Genomic DNA, 26,013 nt, shown 5'->3' on the forward strand with positions numbered 1-26,013 from the left:
GTTTTCTAATAGCATCGAACAGATGCCATGCCAATTCTCTCTCCCCACCCTCTTTTGTTTTCTTTCGCATTTCTCATTGTTGTTTGAGTTGGGAATTTCTGGATCATCTATTGTCGAGGGTTCCCTGTAGGTGAGAAGGGGCCAGAAGAGTAATCTAGGCTAAGTCATTTTGAATTTTTTTCTAATGCAATATCTCTCTTTCCTGTAGTCACACAATCAACTGCCTTTCTCCAACCCAGCTGGTCTTCATGATTCTTTGTGGAGGCTTGCCTTTTTCCATTTATGTGAGCGCCTTCTGCCAGCAAATGTCCTATTCCTGAACCTTCTTTAGCAGACAAAGGAAGGATGTGGTTTTGCATTCAAGAGGTATTGCTCACAGTTGGGAAGTAAACATTTTAGTGTGTGTGCTTTATGATATGTATTTGCCCGGGATTCTCTGCTCTCTGCTGTCCCCTTTGGTGTATCCTGAATGATAACTAGGTTTATCATCTGAAGTCAGCAGGTTTAGGTCAGGAAACTACACAGTGCTGTTAGTATTTCTGAGAACAGGGTGCAGAAGAGTTCTAGGAGTGCCAGATGTTAGGCATCGACAGTAAATATTTGCTCCCAAAAGGATGGGGCCCCTCATCGGTGACAGCTGCTGTGATCAAAGAGGGCAGGTGTGATGGGACAGCTGAAGACAAAAGGCTTGGAACATGTTTGGGTGAGGAGTCACACGGAGGTGGCAGATTCAGTGAAATAGCACTTGTAAACGAAAGAGGAGTTGGAAAGGGGCAGTGAGAAGCAGGATCCCCCAGTGACGGCCACCTCTTCACCAGAGGCGGTGAAGATACCTTAGAAGCTTGGAGCTGATGTTAGGAGCCTTTTTGAATCAGGTTAGGATCAGAGATTTAAGTGAGGCTTGGTCCCCAAAGTGGCATTTATCATAGTAATAGGGGAGGGAGCTCTTTAGCTGAGAAACTGGCTCCCTCACTTCAAAAGATCTTCCTTCTAATTGAGAAAATCCAACTCATACAAATATGGTTAGCAAAGTAACTGGGCAACTAGGACTACAGCTAAAGAAAGCTACTCTAGGGAAACAAAGGAGCAAAAAAGAACTGAAAATAGGTACAAAACTTCCCTGCAGACTACAAATACTCATTAGAAAAATATTGCTCCAAAGGGGATCCCTGGGTGGCTCAGCAGTTTAGCGCCTTCCTTTGGCCCAGGGCGCGATCCTGGAGTCTTGGGATCAAGTCCCACGTTGGGCTCCAGGCATGGAGGCTGCTTCTCCCTCCTCCTGTGTCTCTGCCTCTCTCTCTCTCTCTCTGTCTGTCTATCATAAATAAATAAATCTTTAAAAAAGAAAAATATTGCTCCAAGGCAGAGGAACATTCCAACACAACATCCCAACATGAATAAAGAGGGATAAAAATCGTGGTATAATTGCAACCAGGGGCTCCCTGCAGGGAGCCTGCTTCTCCCTCTGCCTGTGTCTCTGCCTCTCTCTCTCTCTCTGTGTCTCTCATGAATAAATAAATAAAATCTTTTAAAAAAATAATAATTGCAACCAGGAAAGAAAACAATAAAAAATAAATAAATACAAGAACTCAGGGAAGACAGGGCCAACAAAGGAAAGGTGATGGTCTATCAATGAAGTATATGAAATGATTAACTAACAAAACTTGGGAAAGAAATAGAAGACACAGACAAAATCATTTTGTAAAGACTATGTTATAAGGAACAAAGGAGGAAATAAATATTATAGAAAATGTAACACAAAACAATATACACACGGGCGAAAGTAAAGAAAGGGGAAAAAAGCTAAGCAAAAACATTTTATCTTTTTATTTTTATCTTATTTTATTTTTTTATTTTAATTTTTTAAAAAGATTTTATTTATTTATTCATGAGAGACCCACACAGACAGAGAGAGAGGTAGAAGGCACAGGCAGAGGGAGAAGCAGGCTCCACGCAGGGAGCGCCATGTGGGACTCGATCCCGGGTCTCCAGGGTTAGGCCGCAGGCTGAAGGTGGCACTGAACCACTGGGCCACCGGGGCTGCCCACAAAAACATTTTTTAAAAGAGAAAGTGAAAGTTATGAAAGATAGGTGAGACTATTCAAAATAAGATTAATTGGAGTTTCCATTGGAGGAAACCAAAACGATAGAGTAAAACAAACATAAAATGTTCTGAAATAAGACTTGAATTATTCAAAGGCACATTCAAGATAGGAGAGAACTGTCCCAGAATGACTGACACCGAGACTTCCTATTGACACTGATCATATAACGTTAGACTTGTCCTATTAACACTAGAAGCAAACTTTGGGCATCTGTGCAAAAACATCGTATCATTTCCAAGTGAGAGAAAGCCAAGTTGGTGCAGCTACAGTCGGTGCTAACAAACGGAACAATACCTGTGAGACACTTAAGGAAAGAAAATTTGAGCCAACGATTTTAAATCCATTCAAGCTGTCAGAGCCACAGGCAAAAATTTCTGCCAATTCAAGAACTCAGGGGATAACTGTCCATATCAGGTCTTAGGGAAGCATCTCCCAAAGAACACAATTCATTCAACCAAAAAAGAATCAGGGAACATCAAAAAGACTGGGGGTGAACATTAGAACGAGGACTAAAACAAGGGCTAACTTAAGCGGTACAAAGTAAAATGTGCATATAAATATATTTATATAAATTTTCAGTGTGGAGGCTATTATTTTTAAAATTATAGTTCTTAATATATTTTTATTTTAGTGACTGCCTTTATAATTAAAATTTTAGAAAAAGATTTGTTTCTATTATTTATTTTAGATAGAGAGGGAGAGTGCACACACAGTGTGGAGGGGCAGAGAGCATCCCAAGTAGACTCCAACTGAGCAGCAGAGCCGGACACAGGGCCCTTCCCTTGACCTGGAGACCACGACCCGAGGCAAAATCAAGAGTCAGATGCCAACTGATTGCTGTGTCACCCTGTGCCCCATCTATAATTTGACTTTTACATAATACCCTAGAACCCTGTTTATTCAGACGTATCTATTGAGAATAGGTTATGAGCATCAAGTGAGTTAACTTGTCAATTCCTCCTACTTACTGTCTTTTCTCTACCTAATTTTAGTCAGTAATATCGTTTGTTATGGGCTAAATTGTGTTCTCCCAGAATTTCTGGGATAGATACTTGATTAGTTTTATAAGAAAATGCCCTACCTTTTCCCAAGTGGTTGTACAACTTTACATTCTCACCAATAATGTGTGAGAGCTTCAGCTGTTTTATCGCCTTGCCAGCATATGATGTCCACAGCTATTTTAATTTTAGCGATTCTGATGAGTATATAGTAAGTGGTATTGCCTTGTGGTCCGAGGCTTGTATTTCTCAAAGATGTTAAGCAAGTTTTGTGCATGTTCCCACGTTTTTCCTCATGATGATGTTTTTTTCTCTAGTACTAAATTGTCCAAGCTCTCAAAATTCTGTTGGGATTATGTCCCAAATTGCTTTAGTCCCTATACAGTGATTTGGGAGGTGTCACAAGCTTAGTCTTTCTCTCCTCTTTCCATTATTCAAATTCATTATTGTATCTTTTTCAGGAAGCATTTTTATTTCATATAGTCTTCAAATTACTTTTGTTAGGGTTATTCCTAGATATTTTATGTATTTGTGGATATTATAAACAAGAAACATATTTTTAATGGTTTCTCTGCTTACTGATTATATATAGGAAAGGTTGGTTTGTAGGTATTTATCCAGCAACATTATTAAACTTTCTTGTAAGTTCTAATAGTTTTTCAGTTCTAGTTATAATTATACCACATTAAGTAAGGCTTTTTAAACAGATAGAGCTGCTTCTCCTTTAGTTTTTCTATTGCATTGTCTAGAATAGTGGTTCTCAAGCAGAGTGACCTTGTCCCTCAGAAGACATTTTTTTTTTTTTTTGAGTTTTGATTGTCACAACTATCTGGTAAATGAAGGTCATGCATGCTACTAGACATCTTACAATATTAGGACCCCTCCCCACAACAAAAAGTCATTTAGCTCAAAATGTCAATACTACTGAGACTGAGAAACTCTGAGAACTTCCAGGAATATACAAAGTAGTGTGGAGTTTAAAGCTAACTCTGGGAAACAAATGAAGAGTTGCAGAAGGGGAAGTCGGGGCGGGGGTGGGGGGTGGGGATGGAGTAACTGGGTGATGGGCTATGAGGAAGGCACTTGATGGGATGAGCGCTGGGTGTTATACTATATGTTGGCAAATCTAATTTAAATTTAAAGAATGTAAAAAAATCCTTTTAAATTTATACACTATATTGGAACTTTTAAGAAAACTTACCACTTATTCTATGTGTTTATTAGTTTTATGAGAATTACCTAAGAATTTGGGAGGCTTTGTTAATCTGAAAATTGATGTGTTTGGAAAAAATATTCAACTTATTAATTAATGCAGTTGAAAATGAAAAAAAAAAGCCATCCTGTCTTATTCCTGATATTAACATGAATGTCTGTCTTTAATAGGTATAAAATCTTACATAAGTTAATAATTATAAACATAAGATTTTATTCAAGAATACTTTGTGAACTAGTAATTCTCTAGTAGAGACAAGCTAATCATGGCAGTGGTTCTCAAGAAGAGGAAGGGTAGAAAAGGTGTGAAGAGGTAGGTAAGGAAGTCTATTATGTGGTTGATTATTCCCAGGGGCATGTTCTTCCTCACTGCAATTACTTTTTTTTTATTTTTTTTTATTTACTTATGATAGTCACAGAGAGAGGGAAAGAGAGAGAGGCAGAGACACAGGCAGAGGGAGAAGCAGGCTCCATGCACCGGGAGCCCGACGTGGGATTGGATCCCGGGTCTCCAGGATCGCGCCCTGGGCCAAAGGCAGGCGCTAAACCGCTGCGCCACCCAGGGATCCCCTCACTGCAATTACTAAAGCATAAAGTACTCTGCAAGATTAGTTACTATTGGGGCACCTGGTGGCTTAGCGGTTGCGCATCTACCTTCAGCCCAGGGTGTGATCCTGGGGACCCGGGATCAAGTCCCATGTCGGGCTCCCTGCATGGAGCCTGCTTCTCCCACTGCCTGTGTCTCTGCCTTTCTTTTGGTGTCTCTCATGAATAAATAAATAAAATCTTTTTTTTTTTTTTTTTTTATAGATTAGTTACCATCAGCTAGATTACACTGGACTTGCAGGCCTCTGTACTCTGCCACTAAAACAATTATCACCCTCAGCGAAGGTTTTCTTTAGGTTAGAATCTTTTTTTTTTTAAGATTTTATTTATTTATTCTTGAGAGACCCAGAGAGAGGCAGAGTCATAGGCAGAGGGAGAAGCAGGCCCTATGCAGGGAGCCTGACGCGGGATTTGATCCCAGGCCCCGGGGATCACAACCCAAGACTAAGGCAAACGCTCAACCGTTGAGCCACCCAGATGTCCCTTTAGGTTAGAATCTTTTGTGAACTCAATATTTTTGTCTGAATAGTTCTGTTCAGCCTCAACTCTTATTTTCCTCATCAGCATTTTGAAGATGTTTTTCAATTTTCTCTTTTCATCTAATATAGATGAGACAGCTGTTATTAATGTCAGTTTTCATTCTTTGTAAGTGATATCCTTTATGGAGATAGCTTTTTTAATTCTCCATGCTCTAAAATTTCACTACAATGGAAATTTTCCCTCAATTTCTCATTCCTTCTGGAGGTCTAATTAGATCTTTTTTGGAACTACATGTCTTAATATCTTAAATATTATTTCTTTGTTCCTTTGGCTAAGAATTTCTTAGCTTACTTTAAAATCACTTAATTAGCTGTGTTTGAATATTCAATCCATTTCTTAGTTTGATTTCTTTTTATCCCGAGGTATCTAGCTGGTTCTTCCTTATGACCACTTTTTCTTGCTTCAAAAAAAAAAAAAAAAACCTTCCCTTTTTGTCTAAGATTAAATGTTTTAAAATTCTGTCTAAATTTTAGTGATTGTTCATTGCAATTGCTTCTATCATATATAGGCTTTCCTCAAGTTTAAAAATTGGCACTATTTTACAAATTAATAGGATACATAATCTAGTAGGTATTTTCTAGATATTTTACATATTAGTTTATTTAATCTTGTTAACTATGAACTAAATACTATTAAGCTCACTTTATAGACAACTAGATTGAGTCAATGAGTAAGGTAAAAAAATGTATTCAAGGCCATGAAGCTTGTAAGTTTTAGAAGACACAATCCTGTAGAGTCACCTTTTTTCCCCAGGTCATACTATTTACATGAGACCCTTGGGTCTGAACCAAGCTTGCAGGCTCATTATTTGTTCCTAAAGCAATTACCCTAGTAGCTGCTAGTTGGCCCACAGCGGGTGAGTAAGGGCATCCGCATACTTATCTTCAGTGTCGTAATTGCCTGCGTACCCTCCAGTTCTCTATGTCTACCTCCAGCTTTGAAAGGCACTTGCAGCTGCCTGTCCCCTTGTACACTTTCAGGTGGGAGTCACCCTTTCTAGACCAAGAGCTCTGGTTTTCAAATTTAGCTTTGCATTTAATTAGAAGAAAACTCTGCTACTTAAATTATGTATACAAGCTGGGGGGTGGGGGAAGCTGTGGTAAGACCTAAAGAAATTACTATTTAATTTTTACAATATCCACTTAGGCTGGTTGAATTTATCAAATCCTGACTGTGCAACTGGGTGTTGTTGGACAATAAAGAAAGGTGGGTTCCCCACCACCACCACACCCACCCCTCCCTTATTTTCTTAAGTCTGATGCACCCACTGTCCCTGAGATGCTTTCACCAAACATTGATGGAAATAACTCTTCTGGTATTCCAATAGCAATCTCTTTAACACAAAATTGTAATGCAAAACCAATTTATTTCCATGTACAACAATGAAGATTGGGATACTATTAAAAGTAAAGCAGTCTTCTGTCAAATAGAGATCCAGATTTTTAAGTAGCTGCTTTTGGGAACTACTAGGATGGAAGACTTGCTGTGTTGCCTTCAGATGTTAAGCCTGTCTGTCTGATGCTTCACCAAACTGTTCTGAGATGCCTTCCTTCGAAGTCAGCCTTTCTAATTCCTTCTGATAGCTATGCTGGTATTCCAGATATTTTATGTTCCTCTTCTGTTTACCCACGAACCTTTTCAGGAATTCTAAGAGCTACAATACAAAACACACAAAACCCACAAAAACGAAAACAGGGAAGGACTCATTAAAGACCTTGTCTGCAATGGGAGATGACCTAAGGTCTTGCTACCAGACTTCCAGTGCATGGATCAGCAGTCCTGGGAGCTTGTCAGAAATGCAGACTCTCAGGTCTTACTCAGACCTAAGCAATCAGGTTTTAAGAGGACACTAGGCTATTCATATGCATGCTGAAATTCAAAGAGCACTGATCCAAGACATTCAAGACCTCCAGGTGAATACAAATATCCACTTGCAATGAATATGAGTGTTAGGGCATCTCATCAAAAGTACAGATTAACTTAATTAATGAGCTCCTACTGCGATGGCTTTCCGCCCTGTTTATTTGAATCATATGGAGGTTTTGAGTAGGCACCCAGATCTCATTCCTAAAGTTTCAGATATAAGTGGTCTGGAGTAAGTCATTTCTATCTCTTCAGCACTCCTCAGTGAGTCCAATATCATCTAGGGTAATTTTTACCCATTATCCATCCAAGTCAATTATCTTGATAATTTTTGTATTTGGGACACTTTTCCCCCCCACTAACTCTTAGAAGCTAAGAGGTTGGTAAGAAAGTTACCACCACAAGGTAGAGGGTTCATCATTAACTCCAGAGAAGTGTATAAGATAAGAGGTCACCATTAATATTCAGGTTTTTTTTTTTTTTTTTTTTTTTTTTTTTTTTTTTTTTTTTGGACACTCAAGGATAGTAGTTCTCCAAATATGGCCTCTGGCCAGTAGCATCATCCCCAGGGAACTTGTTAGAAATGTAAATTCCTGAGGCTCCTTGGTGGCTCAGTCGGTTAAGCCTCCACCTTTGATTTAGGTCATGATCCCAGGACCCCTGCATCAGGCTCTCTGTTCTGTGGGGAGTCTGCTTCTCCCTCTGCCTCTGCTCTCCACCCCACTTGTGCTTGCTCATGTTCTCAAATGAATAAATAAAAGCTCAAAAAAAGAAATAAATGCGAATTCTTATATGCCCCTTAAAAGTCAATTGAATTAGGAACTCTGGGGGTAGGGCCCAGCAGTTTCAGTTAGTCCTCCAGGTGATTCTGCTATCCATTAAAATATAAGCGCTTTTGGCCTAGGAGATTTACAAGCCAGCAACAGAAGTTATTTTAATTATCCAGAGTGCATTATTCCCAGAAAGTCTTCTCCATCTTGTGTTGACTTGCATTCCTCCTTGCCAGCACATCTACTCTTCCTACACCAGCCAACTCCCAGGAATAAGTTCATATACTTCCTTGGGGAGGAACAAGCACATATTGGGTCACCTCCTGTTTTGTACCCATTTCTTAGAAGTAAGCTATAATTAGAAGTGAAAGATAACCCTGCTTTCAGAATCAAAGACTTACATCAGTTTCATTCTTCTGAGAAGCCAAGTTCTGCAGGTCTTGCAGGAGCTTGTGTAACGCGTTTTCCAACTCCAGAGCCATCACTATAGCTTGCACGTTCGTTCCCCAGTACTCTCTGTCAAGTCTCTGTTGACGAGAACAAGATGGTCGCTTTTCTACCTTTGTTAAACCCTACACCCTGGGTTGGATTAGGACTAGGTTTGCAATAGGCTTGTAGTTTCCAAACTTTGTGGCACCGTGGAATCAGCACAGCCTCTTAAATACTCACGTCTGGCTTTCAACTACAGAAATTCTGGCTTAATTCATATAGAGTACAAACTAGGTACTAAGATTTTTAAGAGCTCCCCAGGTAATTTTAATGTGTTGCAAAGTGTGATTACTACCAGCGCGGTTACATGCACTATTATGTTAGCTTTGGAATTCGGTAATGGTGGGTTGGTTCTGTTACTACCAGACATTAGGTTTCTTTATAAAACTGGAGTTAAAAGAACCCATCAGGTAACTAAGGGATGTTTCCATATGTAATGTCCCTAATTAAGGTATAGACTGTTTATTTGGAGTGCGTGCCCCATTGAAGAAGAATTTGTTTTACTGCATTGGAGACTTAGCCATGTTAAATACCTGAACATGCATCTGAATTAGACTAAAGATCTAATATAAAATGCTAACACATTTAGGAAGAGGCCGTTAGGGGAGAGCTTCTCAAACTATACAGAGCATTAGAATCACCTGGAAAGCTTGTTAGGCTACCACTCCTTAGGCGCCACCCCTAGAGAATCCGAATCAGTTTGTGCCACTGGTTCCATGAATTTGCGTTTCTATTAAGTCCCCTGCTGATGTTGGTGCTGCTGGTCCATTAAAAACCAACCAACCAACCAACCACAACAACAACAACACAAAACCAAGGGGTGTCTGGCTGGCTCACGCAGAAGTCCATGAGACTTCTGATCTTGGGGTGGTGCACTTGAGCCCCATGTTGGGTGTAGAGATTACTGAAATAAATAAAAACTTAAGAAAGTCCAAACAAGAGAAACCAAATGAACATTTAGTGGCTAGGATTTACTCACAGTACTATGAAGAGGTTTCAAAGAAGATAGACACTTGCCCTCCAAGTCAGTGGCTAGAATTCCATGTAAGAACACAAGTAACCTTACAAGTGAGGTAGTGACTAATCATGGAGTTCTCTAGACCCAGAGAAGGCCCCGTGGAGATCATCAGGACAAAATTTACACAGTCACCTTAACCACTGGAAGGCAGACTTTACTCTTACGCTCCTTCAGGTATCTTATGAACTGCCTTGCGTGTCCTTTCTTCACCTCAACTTGGTCTTGGAAAAAGGGGACATAAACAGGTGCATCCGGGTCTTCATCGAAATAACAGACCTGGAACGAGGGGGGGGGGTGCGGAATGGGAACAGAACGGAGGTGAGAGAAGCTGAATTTCAAGACTGGAAATTTTACACAAGCTCACTTCATTATTTCCGTGGTTGTCTGACAGGAGCCTTCTTTGTTTTGTTTTGTTTTTCCCTTAGTCTGTGCTTTGACTCCCAGAAGAGCCGGGCTCTCTCTCAGAACCCAGGCTACCTCAGAGACAAGCCACCACATTCAAACCTGCTGGTGTCTAGCCTTCGGCCATAATGGCCATTTTAGGGGTCAGATTAGTGAACCTGACACACTCGTACTTGTTTCCAGTCATCATGGGGACTCCTGAAAGTAGTCCAGTATAGACTGACATCTTGAATATCAACCTGTTTCATCAGTCTTCATACATCTACGTTAACTCTGAAGTACTATATGGGTGAAAAATTGCATATTCAGTCTTCCCACACAGTCGATGCCCATGTAGCATTGGGAAATCACTGGAAAGAATGGAGATTCTCCCTATCATCTCCCATAATTTGCATCACAGCCATAGCACAGCAAAACCCCAGTCGCTAAATTAATGTCTCATCCAGTATCAAACCAGAAACATGGCCATAACCACCATCGCTAAGGGTCTAGAAGACGTGTCATCGCTCAGATCAGGGCCGAAAACTCCCTCACAATGCCTCAAATGCTCAGACTAACCATAGATAAATAACCATCACTGACGTTCAGCTCATAAGATGCTATATAATTAATAGCAACCCCACAGGCCTCTGAGAGGGGTCCTTGAGCCTGAGCCTGACCCTGAGCCCGAGCTGGAGCCGGAGGTGAAGCTGAAGCTGAAGCCGGAGCTGGATCCAGAGCCAGAATCGGAGCTGTAGATGCCATCTCAGCTCCAGGAAAAACCAGGCATAAAAAGCACTACCATTAAGGGAGGAGATCTCTTAAATACTAACAGGCAATCTAGCCAGCCCACTTCTAGCCAGCTGACAGCTCGCGGAAATTCCGTTCACCTGAGATTCACAGCTGCAAATCTACCAATGCAGACGTTGTTTCTGTGTGAAAGAACAAATCTGGTCAAAGAAAAATGGGGGGTGGGGGCTTCAGTCCTCCTGACTATCCCAGTGGTGCTCGGCATTCTCCCTCAAGTTCACTCTGACGATGATCTGAGCAAGCCGATACATTTCCTGAATAGGGAGACATGGACACAGTAGCTGCATTACATTTAATTTTTTTCTTTCTTCAAATACTATGTATGGCACATCATGCTAGGTCCCATGGGGACTCCAAGAAGACCTACTAGGGTACATTCTTTGCCTATATACGATATCTCTGTCTCCGACCCCATAAGGCCTCAACACATGTCATTGGTCTTAAGGCAGGATATGGGAGTTCTAAAGTGTCCAAAGCATATTTAGCTGAGAGGATTGGGGCAGATTTTATTCATGAATTGGGATTTGAACTTGGCCTTGGAGGGTGGGTAAGAATATGGAGAAATGGAAATGGAAGCAGGGAGAACAGGCACCCAGAGGCTGTTGGCCAAGATGTAGGAGTGGTTTCTCCAAACTGCAGTCGGACTGCTTTACTTGGGAACCTCTTGGCTCCTTCCTCAACCTGTCTCCCAAAGTCCCTACCGGTCCCATTGTTCATCTTATTCGCCTCCTTTGAGGGCAGAGACCGCTTCGCTTATTTCGGTATTCCCACAGCTCGTAATGGAATATTTTGTAAATAATAGGTACTAAATCAACAGTTACTAAATAGAAGTCTATTTTACATGTGCAGCAGTGTAAAGTTTCCTATAGTCTGGAGGATTCTTAGTTTGAGCCTAAGCCATGTTTAGTTGAACTGGAATAGTAGAGACAGATCACCAAAAGTCTATCTCTCTGAGGCAGTGAGGAGTGAGGGCGTCTCCTGAGGGAGAGCCCTTCCTGAGAGAAGCACCCAAACAATCCAAGTTTGGCCCAGTCACGAAGATAAGGTCATCAAGGGGAGGCATCATTGTAAGAATTCCTCTGATTTGTCACTCCTGTTCCCTGACCCAACATTGCCCTTGTCCCCAGTTGAATTCATGCCTTAACCCCAGGGAGGTGCGTTAAGCAGGTGCTTCTCAAACTGTTACTTGAATACGAATCACCTGGGGTTCTTGTTAAAATGAAGATTCTGATTTAGAGACCTGAGGTTCTGCATTTCTGGTGCATCTGCTGAATGTTGCTGGTCCATGAAGCACATTTTGAGGAGCAAAGGTGTCAAGACATGGAGCACAAAGAGCACTGCTAAGGAGCCCTCTTCTGGGTGTGTGTCTGTTAGGGGTGGGGGGGGCTTGCATGCTGCTTCTCCACACACCTGCACTGCTTCGGCATGTCAGGGTCTCCAAGTCCTCCACGGCAGCAGCCTGCAGCAGAGCCAGGGCACTGGGTGAGACCTGGCCTACAAGGGTTAGAGCTGGGGAAGACGAAGGAAGTGATCGCTGACTAGATGGTTAACTGGTTGTACTCAGAGAATGTGCAAAACATGACCTGAATTCCCAAAAGAATTTGGGGGAACTTCTCGGAAGATGAAGGTCTTGTGTGAGCAGGTGGGGAAAAGCGACGATAAAATCTAGACTCTTAACTATTAATATGACCCATTTACAAAAGAGTAAATTTGGAAGATGAAGATTTTATTTACTGGGAGATAATATGAGAGTTTGATATTTCCGGATGATGTATAAGATCTTTTCATGGAAACGTTCCATGATCTACCATTCCATCTAGGCCAGAACAACTGGATGCATGTGAAGAAAATGTTCCTATTCTTATGGGTTAAAAATTACTAAGAAACATCACCATTTAAACACTTACAAACAATTTCACCAATATATAGAAAAAAAGAGAGGAAAGAAACACATCACCAACGTTAGTAACCATTGTGTGAGTATGGGAGCTTTGTAGGTAATTATTTTCTTTTTTCTATTTTTCATATTCTTTCAAACTTTTATAATCTATATTTAAATTTTTTTTATTTTGAAAAAGAACCTAATAAAACCTTGCTAGAGAATGAACACAATGGAAGATTCAATACACATTTATGAATATATTGTTTTCTAATTATAAATGTAGTGTATGATCAATACAAAGTGCTCCAAAAATTTCAACAATATATAATGTAGAAAGTGAAGTGAAAGCCCATGGGTAATGCCATTGTTCTGGTATATATTTTTAAGTCTAATTTGATCAATAACACCACTATTAAATGTTGGTACTCTGGTGAATTGACTTTTGAATTATGGACTATGATCAGACTGGTCCATGTACTCTCTCCCCTGGAATGTGCTGAAAATACAAAGACATTTTTTTTAATTGTACAATTTCTAAGATTGTTTTAACCTGATCCAAACTTTCTGTCCTTACAGTGTAATTTCACCTTACCATCTCCCTAATGATTAAGGAAGAAGCAAGTATCTCTCTTCTGGACTTAATTCTAACCAAGACATTTTTATATTTAAAAAGAAAATGCTGAAGGCATCTGCCTTCAGCTCAGGGCCTGATCCCGGGATCCTGGGATCAAATTTTGCATTGGGCTCCCCAGCAGGGAGCCTGCTTCTCTCTCTGCCTGTGTCTCTGCCTCTCTCACTCTGTGTCTCTCATGAATAAATGAAAAGAATCTTATAAATAAATTAATAAAATTTTAAAAAAGGAAAAGAAAATGTCTTTAGTGGAACATTTATTATTCTCTTTATTGTGTTGTTTGTGCACATTTCCCCTGTTAATTTATAAACCTCACAAGGAGAGAGCCCACATCTCAGACACTTTTGTATCTCCTGGAGCATTTAATACAGTGCTTTGTCCACAGAAAACACTCCATGAATTATACTGGCTGAAGAATTTGAAAGCAAAAGGGAACCTAAAAGTTTAAAGTCATTGCTTGTCAAGAGAGGAACACTGGGCAGAGCCAAATGAGTACTTTGCACTTTGGAAAAGCAGATTTCAGAAGTTCCCAAAAATCATGTGGGAGGGAGAAAGCAGGGAATTCTGTGTGGTAAGTCTTTGAAAGAAGAGCTGATATTTAACAGTCCCAGGCACTGAGTGGGTCTTTAAAAAATGTTTATGGGGTGGAGGAGTAAATGAATGAGGTAATCAATCGAAATAGGTCAGTAGTAGGCATTGAAAGCTAAGATTAAAACATGAGTCTGGTGAGAAAGAGAGATGACATCTACAGAATCTGTATACCTGCACACATAGCCTGCAGCCTCTACTTCCAGACTTAGCATGGCTGTCGTAGCCTCCAAAACATGTTTTCTGACTTTTACAGTTTGGGTTTCAGCATTCCCACCTTTGTGCATCTTGGTGACAGTGATTCTTTGCACACCTTTGCGACCCCTTGCTTACCTGTATTCTCTTCTAGCGAATGAGCTCCTTGAAGGTAGTCACGTGTGTCATGGCTTGGTATTGCCCTCATCTAGCAAAGACACAGCAGGTGGTCAAGAGGTATCCATTCACTATGAAAGAGTAAGTAAGTGGTCAAATGTTTGAAGGGCAAACACAAAAAGATGGAGGACAAATACATGAGGGGAATGAAAATATAAAAGCAATATCAAGAACTATGAACTCTCTTGGGGGTTGGGGGTCAGGAATATATACACATAATTTTAAAGCTAACACCAACAAATCTCAAGTACTAATAGAGAAATCCAAGTACTATGGCAGGAAAGTAGGAAGTAGGAGGGAAGTCTCAGTAGGGAATAGGAGAGTACCTAGATAATTTAAATCAGGACACCTCCAAATCTAGGTGAACTTTACTCTTTGGATGAAATAATGATTTCTGGAAGTGACTTAGGAAAAGCACTACTGGTAATATTTAAAGAATAATGGAGAGAAACACCAACATACAACTAACGATTTTTACATCTTGGTGGAAAGATGCAAGAATTTGCACTAGATGACAATGTAGGTACTCCGATTAGCATCTGAAAATCTAAGGCAGATGTTTATTGGATTAGGAACAATTTAGCATAAGGCTCTGGTGACATATTCTAAGGCATTATACCTTACCCTATCCTCTTTTCTTTTTAGTTTTAAGTCAGTATTTTGCATGAGTTTAATCAAATTTACACATCATAAGTCTGGAAGGCATAATTAAGCATGCATAATGGCAGATTAAGGGCTCACAGAGGGGATCCCCTGGTGGCTCAGCAGTTTAGCGCCACCTGCAGCCCAGGGCGTGATCCTGGAGACCCTGGATTGAGTCCCAAGACAGGCTCCCAGCATGGAGCCTGCTTCTCCCTCCTCCTGTGTCTCTGCCTCTCTCTCTCTCTCTCTCTCTCTCTCTCTCTATGTCTATCATAAATAAAAAAAAAATAATAAATCTTTTAAAAAAGGCTCACAGAATTCAACAAGTAAAATCGAATTGACTGAAATTAATATAAAATGTAACTAAAGCTGAATTAAAAAAATCCTGTGTATTGGTTCAGTGATTCAATAATTTTAAATGGGAAGAGGGAGAGCTTATTGGGCAGTAGTACATGTAAAAAAAGACTTAGATTTTTATTTGATTGAACACTCACCATGACCACAGGGTTGGCAGAAAACAACCGCAATTCACATTGGCCTCTCAGACAGAGAAGTGTATATTTTATTGAATAATGATGGAGCTATAAAATTCCCAAGGCCACTCTGTAGAGATAAAAGATGGGGAGCTTTAGTTCTTGTCTCGGTCTTGTTCTCTTCCTTGGCCGGAGCCACTCCTCACAGCACTTCCTTGATCTTAGACCTGTGGTCTCGGCCTGGTCAGCCAACAGCCTCTTGCTGCCCTTGTCAGCCCCCAGCTTGTGGGTGCGTTCCGTGAGCATCAGCTTGTTTTTAAACATGTCTCTCTTCACCTTCAGGTTGAGGCTGTGATACACACAGTGTCTTCTTATAGTCACCGTGTCTTCTGAGCAGCCAGCTCTGAATTCTCATCCAGGTTGACTCCTCAGGCATTTGACCACGACCTTTGCATACTTGTGTGCATTCTCCCTGCCTTCACAGCAGGGCAAGGTGTTTCTTCAACCCTGAGTGTGGGAATGGATGGTCACGGGCTTCTGAATGATCAGCCCATCTTTGGTTGGCTTCCAGATCTACTGAAGGGCTTGTTCCCACGACCCTGAGATCATGACCTGAGACAAAATCAAGAGTTGGACACTTAACTGACTAAGCCACCCAGGTGCCCAGTGATGATTTTTTCAACCTGACACCAAAATTAACAGCAAGAAAAGCAAAAAAAAAAAAAAAAAAAAAGACAAATTGACCTGCATTAACTAAAGAGTTCTGCACAGCAAAGGAAACAATTATCAAAAATAAAAAGTCCTATTGAATGAGAGAAAATATTTGCAAATCATATATCTGATAAGGGGTTGATATCCAAAGTATATAAAGAACACATGCAACTCAATGGCAAAAGAAAAATTGATTTAAAAAGTTGTCAGAGGATCTGAATAGTTTTTAAAAGAAGACACACAGATTGCCAACAGGAGCATGAAAAGATTTTCAACATCACTAATCATCAGGGAAATGCAACTCAAAATGACCACGAAATATTGCCTTACACCTGTCAGAATGGCTATTATCAAAGAGACAGGAAATAAGAAATAACAAATGTTGGCAAGGATGGAACCCTTGTGCAATGTTGATGGGAATGTAAATTGGTGCAACCCTATGGAGAGCAGTTTGGAGGTTTCCCAAAAGTTTAAAAATAGAGCTCCCATATGATTCAGCAATTTTCTTCTGGGCATTTACTTGAAGAAAATGAAAACACTAATTTGAAAAGATACACGCTTCCTTTATGTTCACTATGGTGCTACTTATAACTAAAACCAAGATATAGAAACAAACTAAGTGTACATCAGTGGATGAATGAATACAGAAATTGTAGTGTATACATACATTGAAATGTTGTTTGGCCATAAAAAAGAATAAATTTTGCTATTTGTGATGATGTGAATGACCCTCAAGGGTATTGTGCTCAGTTAAAAAAGTCAGCAAATGACAAATACTGTATGATCTCTCCTATGTGTGGAATCTTAAAAAATATCAAGCTCATAGGTGAAGAGAACAGATTGATGGGTGCCAGAGGTAGAGGATGGGGGTGGGAGAAATGGATGAAAGGGTCAAAGGTAATAAACAATAAATAAAACATTTATACAGAAAGCCAAAGGACCTAGCATAGTCAAAGCAATTTTGCAGAGGAAAACAACCTGATTTCAAGACCTACTTTAAAGCTAAAGTAGTCAAACAGCATGGTGTTGACATAAAGGTGGACATCTAGATCAACAGAGCAGAATAGAAAATGTAGAAATAAATCTATCCATGTACGGTCAGTTGATTTGCAGTAAGGTACCCAAGGCATTTCATTACCAATAAAAGCTTCTTAAAAGCACACCTCAAGAAGTTAGAAAAGTTTTCATACGTTAAGTTCTGAGAATCAAAATGAAAACTAATAAACCTGTTGATGTACAGGACTACCAAATCATGATGGAATCATCTAAAGAATCATGGTGAAATTGAATCTAACAAATTCTTGGTAGCATTAGCTTCAAAGGTATTTAGATATAGGGGTGCCCGGGTGGTGTGTCAGTTAAGTGTCTGACTCTTGGTTTTGGCTCAGGTCCTGATCTCAGGGTTGTGAGACAGAGCCCCGTGTTGGCCCTGCCTTAGCTTTTTCTCTCCTTCTCCCTCTGCCCCTCCACTCCCCAGCATGCACACTCTCTCTCTCAAACAAATAAATCACTCTTTTTTTAAAAGCAGTGTTTAGATATACTAAGAGTAAAATCCCATACACTTTTTTTAAAAAGATTTATTTATTTATTTGAGAGAGAAAGAGACTGAGCATATAAGTGGGGGAAGGACAGGGGGAGAGGGAGTTAAGCACATTCGGGCTGGGCAGGGAGCCCAGGCAGGGCTGGATCTAGATCTCAACCAAGAGTTGACACTTGAATCCAAGAGTCAGACACTTAACTGACTGTACCACCCAGGTGCCCCTAATTCCATTCATTTTGATTAAATCAAACATCCAGTCTTCTGCTGTGTGTATAATTGAAGTGATGATAGAGGGACCTATATTTAAGAGAATTATTTTCTTTAATAATTTATTAAAAATATATGATACTTTTGATGTATATTTTTCATCATCTTCATTGTCCCTTTATTACCTCTGATTAATACCAAAGGACTGACAGTAGCATTTAGGGGTGCCTGGGTGGCTCAGTCAGCTAAGCTTCTGCCTTCAGCTCATGTCATGATCCTGGAGTATTGGGATTGAGTTCCACGTAGGCTCCCTATTCAACAGGGAGCCTGCTTCTCCCTCCCTCTCCCTTTGCCCCTCCCCCTATTAATGCTTGCTTGCTCTCTCTCTCTCTCTCTCTCTCTCAAATAAATAAATAAAACCTTAAAAACAATTTTTTTAAAGAAATTTACCACAAAACTCTGGACACCCAGGCTAGTCATATGCCCATAGTAGAGTTGAAGAGGATGGGATGATGAAGTTCACCCAGCACATGACCACAAAGAAATTCACCTACAGCAGGATGGTCTGGGTGACCCTTTTCTCTGAGAGAATTCTTCGGAAGAGGCTGGTATTGTGAGAGTGCTGGGACTGCCTCTGCTACCTGGACGAGGGAATCCCTGCCACGTATGCACTTGCAAGAAGCATGGTTCCTGCAGAGGAGGCATCTCTAAAGTGTAGCCATATGAAAAGCAGATACCAGATGGTGTAGTTTGCGGAGGAAAGTGAGAAGTATTTATTGATATTTCTCAGATTGGTCTTGGTTGGATTGGAAGGCATGGTATAGAGCATGAGGCTACTCCTGAAAGACAACCTGGGGACCCATGAGGAGAAGGAATGGAAGATGTAACTGGTGGATTTCAGTTTAAACATGGCCAACCACGAAGTGCTGGGGATGATGACCATGGCCTGGAGTGCGCTCTAAAGCAGGTGTTGCAGATGGAGAGGCCCTTTCACATGTTGCTCGTGTAGAAAACACCTTACCTTTGAAGCCATTCTGAAAATTCAGTGACTCAAAAGCTCTTGGTGAAGACACCAGTATTGTGAAGAGGATCACTCTGGATGAGGGCCAAGTAGTAGGTGGTCAGGTCGGTGACCTTAGGCCTGAGATCCAGAAGGAGTGGAAGAGAGGTAGGAAAGTGTTGGCTGAATCCAATACTAACTTGAAGAAAAAGGCATTTTTTGTTCATGGTAACATATGTGGAAAGTGACAGTCTGAATGGAAAAGAGGAAACATTCTGTATCTCAGGGAAAAAAAAACAAGATTAACACTGCCATTATCATTTTAATTCTACTTATTTATTCTCAATTAACTCTATCTCATATAAATTCTTAATGCAGACTTGGCATGAGTTTCATCACCATATAATTCATATATTTCAAACACCAACACTCACATAATCATGCCTCTGTGGGGTGCACATTATCTATACTCCTAGAGCACCCGGCTCACTCTTTAGGAAGCATGTCTTTGCTTTCTGAATTCTTTCATTTTGTACTCACGATCCAGTATAGGGTTGCACATGTAAAAGGTAATCATGGGTATTTGTACAAATTAACTCAATACATTCTATGCTAATGGGAAAAGAATCAACACGTATCCCCCCAACATTTTTGAGGGGAAAATAATATTCTGTTGAATCTATCCCGCATCACATCACTATAACACTTCTTTTTTTTTTCTTTGTCCATCCTCCACATGTAAGCACCCTTGTAATTACTTAGGGCTCATCCTGATAATGCAAGATAATCTCCATATCAAGGTTAGCTGATTATTGACCTTGATTCCCTCCTCTCCTTAACTCCCTTTTATTATATTACCATCAAGGGTCTTTGTTTTAGGATGTGGATATCTTTTTACTAATCGTATCTCCTAAAAATGATCCCGGCTCTCTCCTGGTTTAGTTTCTATACCAGAGACCCCTTCATGTAAACTCTCTTCATTTCAGGAGGAGATTGCGAATGCCCTCAATTTTCAAGAGGACAAACAAACAAACACACTTAGTCATACTTATGGACTCTTATGTTGAGAAAATTAAAATATAGTAAATAAAATATAATATTTGATAAATAATAAATAATCCTGTGTACCATATATTTTTTAGTCCTGCAGATATGCTGTGTGTTTTCTAAATTTCTCCCTTTAGGCTGTAACTTTATTACATTTAATTCTAGTAAGAGTATGTGTAATTACAGTTTTCAAAATAAGTTTTTTTTACAACATAAGTTACTGTATACAAACTTAATATTGTAAGGAAAATATAAATCCTCTCTTTTCAACAGGCTCAAGGAATAGCAATAAGCAGGAATTGTAATTTGATATGGTAATGGATACATACATATATATTCTTCATAGAAAACAAAATGCAAAAAAAAAGAAAAAAGAAAATGCATAAGTAATAGAAATACATTAATATTTTCGACTGCTTATTTTCTCTGCAGACATAATCAGAAGTGTCAAAAACTTATATGGACAGTCATGGTAACAGCCACTTCTGTAGCTTTGATTGACAAATGTAGATTTGTGATCCTTAATTTAAATGCATGTTTCTGTGAAAAAATATGAATGATACTTTTAAATAATTCCCCTTGCCCACCAAAAACCAACCTGGCCATCTTCCAATGGAAGGGAAATTGTGATCTCTCAGAGAGATCTTAGGGTTTTTGTTATTTATGAAATCATACTGTAATCACTTCTCTTAAAAGGAAAGTACACCATTGCACGAACCTCTCCACATTGGTTTCACACACACACACACACACACACACACACACACACATACTACATCACCAACACCACCAACCCTACCATCACCACCAGCAGTAAAAACTTCTAATGAGTGATCTGTTGCCTGGACAATACATTTCTTGGTGAGCACTCCTGAACTGCTCAAGCTCCCAGATGGTGGGGGACAAAATGCTGGGGATTTAGTGTGAAAGTCCCAGGTGCCTGATTCTTAGAGGATCAAATGTTTGCTTTGATTTCGGCTTACCATGACTCGGTGGCTGTAACACAACTGCTGATCCAACAGCCAATGCCAACATGTCTTTCAGCCAAGAGAGGGCCATGAGGGATTAGGCTGGGATGTTGGGACAAGGTTTATGGAAGGTGAGTTTTTATCGTCCGTGAAGTTCATTGGCAGGGGCTACATGGTGACTGGCGATGACAGGTATACAATCTTACACCGAGTGGGGAAGAGAACTATTTTAAAACGTTCTTCAGGTCTTTGATCTCTCCCATCTGCCTTTTTTTTTTTTTCTAAGTCATTTAGATTAACTGATGAGATTTTTAAATTAATTTTCATTTTCATGTACTTTTATTATCTTTGTTCTCATAGCCTGGACTCGAATAGGAGATATGAAATTGATGAGAAACATCCCGAGTTGTCTTGTGCCATGGTTGAGAATAAAGTCTTTACCAGTAACAGTGTCTATTTGAATCCTGTCTTTGCCACTTGACTCCGTGAAGAGGCACTTTTCTAGGCACTGGGAATGTAGCAGTAAACAAAAACGACAATATCCCTGCCTTCACAAACAAAATTTAGTAGCTTTAGGACATTAACTACTTTGCAACTCAGCTTCCTCAACGGGAACCATAAAGGAACCCACCTCTTGGGCACATCATTTAAGCCCTAACTGAGTTAATATACACAAAATGCTTAGTCCAGAGTTTAGTACAAAGCATTTAATGAATGTTAACGATTACGTTTAAGGTCTTTTCTTCAGGGGGAGGGGAAGGATGTCGTTAACTTGTATTTTTGTAAAGTGTAACACATACTCTTGGACCCCAGTCTTCTTCCAGGCTCTGCTTTCAGGGGAACCAAAACTGGCACAGCCCTTCATTGATGATGTGTGTTCTAAGTATCTTCCCCAACACTCAGTCGCTTGCATTTCACTTTTTTAATAGGATCTTTTGATGAAAAAAAGTTCTTGATTTTAATGTAGACCAATTCCCCAATCTTATGTTGTGTTTTTTGTGGCCTAGTTATGAAATTCTTCACCACCCTGATATCATAAAGATGTTCTTCTATATTTTCCTCCAAAATGTTATTTATTCTTGGAGTTACAGTCCATCTGGAATTGATTGTGTGTATCATTAGAGGTGAAGGAAGTTTCTTCTTTTTACCTAGGGATGCCTACTTGACTATGGTAGGCAGAACAATGGCATTGTAGAGATGTCCATGTACTATTTGCGGAGATTTCCATGGCAAAGGGGACTTTGCAGATGTGACTGAGATGAGGAGACTATCTTGGGTTTCCTGAGTGGGCTCCATTTAATCAAATGGGTCCTTTAGACAGGAGAACTGTTCCAGGCTGTAGTTGTAGAGAGATGTGAGTAGGGAATAATTCCTTGGAGAGTCATCCACGTTGTTTCATATATAAATACGGTAGTTCACTCCTTTTTATTGCTGACTAGTATTCCATAGTAGAGATACATCACACTTCGTTTAATATTCACACATTGAAGAACCTCTGGATTGTTTCAGTTTATGATTATCGTGGATAAAGCTGCTATGAACATGTATGTATAGGCTTTTGTGCGAATGTAAGTTTCCATTTCTCTGGGATAAATGTCCATGAGTGCAATTGCTGGATCATCTGGTACCTTTATGTCTTAGTTTCATAAGAAACCATCAATCTGTTCCTCAGTGTAGCAGTACCAAAGAGGTTTTTTTTTTTTTTTTGAAGTTTTTTTTTTTTTTAAATCAGGAATAAGTGTTAAAGTTTATTAAATGCTTTTGTCTTCACTTGTTTAGATGATCTTATGGTTTCTCTCCTTTATTATGTTACTGTAGTGAATTATGTTGTTTAATATTTAAATTTAAAGGAATTTTACATTCTCAGCTAAATGTAACTTGTTCAGGATGGATTATCCTTTTTTTAAAAAAGATTTTATTTATTTGAGAGAGACCACAAAAGGGGGGGAGGAGTAGAGGGAGAGGGAGAAGCAGACTCCCCACCGAGCAGGGAGCCTGATGCAGGACTTAATCCTAGGACCCTGGAATCATGACCTGAGCCAAAGGCAGACAATCAACTGAGCCACTCAGGTGCCACTAACAATGAATTATCCTCTTTATGTATTTTTGGACTTTGTTAATGTTTTGCCCAGAAATTTGGCCTCTGTGTTGATTTGTGCAGTTACCTTGAAATTTTCCTTTCTCATGATGTCCTTGCAGGGTTTTGGTATCAGGGTTTTGCTGCCTCATAGAATGAGTCAGGAAATATTTCCACTTTTTGAAAAATTTTCCACATTTTTGAAAAAAACGTGAGATCAGTGTTACTTCTTAAGTACTTGGTAATATTCACTGCTGAAGTCTACTGGGCCTGGAATATTTTGTGGAAAGGTTTTAAATTTTGGATCAAGCAATTAAAGAGATTTATTCCTATTTTTAATTCTTTTGTTGTATTTGGAAAATTGTATTGATTTTGATGTTGTCAATTCCATATAAATGTTCAAATCCATTGGCATAAAAGTGTTCAGAATTTTATAGAACCCTATTTTTATTGTCTGTTTTTAATTCCTTTTATGATCTCTTTGTGTTTTCTATTTTTTCTTTTCTTTTTAAAATTTTATTTATTTATTCATGAGACAGAGAGAGAGAGAGAGAGAGAGAGAGGCAGAGACACAGGCAGAGGGAGAAGTAGGCTCCTTGCAGGAAGCCTGATCCCGGGTCTCCAGGATCACACCCTGGCCTGAAGGCAGCACTAAACCACTGAGCCACCCAGGCTGCCCCTATTTTTTCTTTATCAGTCTCACTAGGGGTTGCTTGTTGTTTTTTTTTTTTTTTTTCAAAGAAACAATTTTGTTCCTGTAAATCTTTTCAGTTGAATTTTGTTTTTTTCTATTTCATATTTTCTTTTCTTTTTATTTTTTTATTTTTATTTTTATTTTTTTTAAATTTTTTTTTTTAAATTTTTTATTTATTTATGATAGTCACAGAGAGAGAGAGAGAGAGGCAGAGACACAGGCGGAGGGAGAAGCAGGCTCCATGCACCGGGAGCCTGATGTGGGATTCGATCCCGGGTCTCCAGGATCGTGCCCTGGGCCAAAGGCAGGCGCCAAACCGCTGCGCCACCCAGGGATCCCTCTTTTCTTTTTAAAGATATTTATTTATTTGAGAGAAAGAGAGCAGCAAGAGAGAGCACGAGGAGAAGGAGGGGCAATGGGAGAAGCCGGGAGCCTGATATAGGGCTTGGTCCCAAGACCCTGGGATCATGACCTTGGTCCCAAGACCCTGGGATCATGACCTGAGCAGCCATTTAACTGACTGAACCACTCAGCTGACCCTATTTCATCATTTTCTGTGCTCATTATGATTTCCTTCCTTTTGCTTTCTCTGGGATTAAGTTGCTTTTTTTCCTCCACTTGTAGACAAGAATGCTTAGATCATTCATTTTCAGCCTGGTTCTTTTCTTATATTTGCATCCGAGGCTATTAAAGTCCACTCTAAGGACCCCTTCAAGTATATCCCATAGATTTGGATATAGCATATTTTCATGTTCTTTCTGTTCAAACTATTCCAGACTGCTATTGTTTTTAATCCTCGGCCTATGAATTATTTAAAAATGAATTACATACCAGGGTGCCTGAGTGACTCTGTCAGTTGAGCATTGGACTCTTGGTTTAGGCTCAGTTCATGATCTCAGGGTCATGAGATAGAGCCCTGCTTTGGGCTCCATGCTAAGCAGGGCATCTGCTAGATATTCTCTCCCTCATCTTCTCCCTCTTCTCTTCCCTCCAACCCCTCTCCTCTCTAAAATAAATAAATAAATGACATTTAAAAAATATTAAAAAGTGGATTACATACCTTTCAAATCCATGATGACTTTATAGTCATTGCTTGTTGTTATTCTCCAGCTCAATTGCATGTGGGCTGCATTTTCTGTGTGATGCCAGTCATTTGAAAGTTTGTGGAGACTTGCTTTTTGGCCCAGGATAATACCAACTTTTGTAAATAAAAACTGTTCACTTGCTTTTCTGTTGTTAAATTCCATGTTTTGTATGTGTGAATTAAATCATGTTTATTAGTCATATTGTTTAAATATTCTTTAACTTTACTAAGTTTTATGTTTGTTCTGTCAGTAACCAGGAGAGGTATACAGCTCTCTCTCTATAGATACATTAGTTTTCCTTGAGAGTCTATTTTCAGCTTTATAAAATGTGATGATATAAGTGCATACAGCTATATTTTTGTAGTAAATTGACTGTTTCATCATTAAAAGTATTTATTTTTAACTTTAGTAATGATTTTGCCTCAAAATCATTTTGTCTGATAACAATTTAGCTCCATAAGGATTTATATGTTATGATTTTATCCATCTTTTAATTTTTTTATATGTTTATAGTTAAGGTCTACAAACTATTAGCCTATAGTTGTGTTTTATTTTTCAAATCAAGTCTGAGGGTCGGCTGCTTGGCTCAGTTGGTAGGGCATGTGACCCTTGACCTTGGGGTCATGAGTTCAAGTCCCACATTCGGTGTGGAGCCTAAAAAAAAAATCTAATTTGAAAATTATTTTTTTCTTTGGGGCATTTGACGTGCATACCAATATATTTGAGTTTAAATCTACTACGTAAGTATTCATTTTTTATTTGTCATAACTGTTTTTTTCTCTCTTTTCTACATTCTTTTGTACTGATTTCATTGTTATTATTCCACTTAATGTCCTATTAGTTAAGGTACACCCAGATTTCTGACCTATAGAAACTGGGATATGATAAATGATGGAGTTTTAAGCCTTTAAATTTGTGGTAATTTGTTATATAGCAATAGAAACTAATACATTCTCTTTCATACTTGAAGGGTATTTTGCTGGATCTAGAATTTTAGATTGGCAATGTATGCTTTTCAGAACTCTGTAAATGATGCCAGTGTGCTTTGGATGTCATTATTTATATTGCTAAATCAGCTTCCAGTTGAACTATTGTTCTTTTGAAGATTATCTCAGTAATTCTTGTTCTTTTTTCAGATTTTTTTGCTTTCATTTTTGTCAATTTGCTTTGATGTGCCTAGATTTTTTTTTTCTTTAATCTTGCAGAGGACTCAAAGGACTTTTGAATTCTTCTTAAGTGGATTTACATTTCTCTGAGGAGTGTCTAGAACTACTGGCAACACAAGTTCACTTTGATATAGTATC

General features: G+C 39.4%; 1 protein-coding gene across 1 annotated transcript; it reads right to left on the bottom strand.

The window, feature by feature from the left end:
• Positions 1–6,842: 6,842 nt before the first annotated feature.
• On the bottom strand, positions 6,843–10,747 carry LOC121487197 (ferritin heavy chain B-like). Its single transcript, XM_041748623.1, has 4 exons — positions 10,562–10,747; positions 9,734–9,877; positions 8,496–8,621; positions 6,843–7,115 (listed from the first exon to the last, which is right to left on the bottom strand). Exons 1-4 carry the CDS (start codon positions 10,745–10,747, stop codon positions 6,963–6,965), a joined length of 609 nt encoding a protein of 202 aa, XP_041604557.1. The 3' UTR covers positions 6,843–6,962.
• Positions 10,748–26,013: the final 15,266 nt, after the last annotated feature.

This window comes from Vulpes lagopus, chromosome 1 (genome assembly GCF_018345385.1).
Source record: "Vulpes lagopus strain Blue_001 chromosome 1, ASM1834538v1, whole genome shotgun sequence".
Classification (NCBI taxonomy): domain Eukaryota; kingdom Metazoa; phylum Chordata; class Mammalia; order Carnivora; family Canidae; genus Vulpes; species Vulpes lagopus.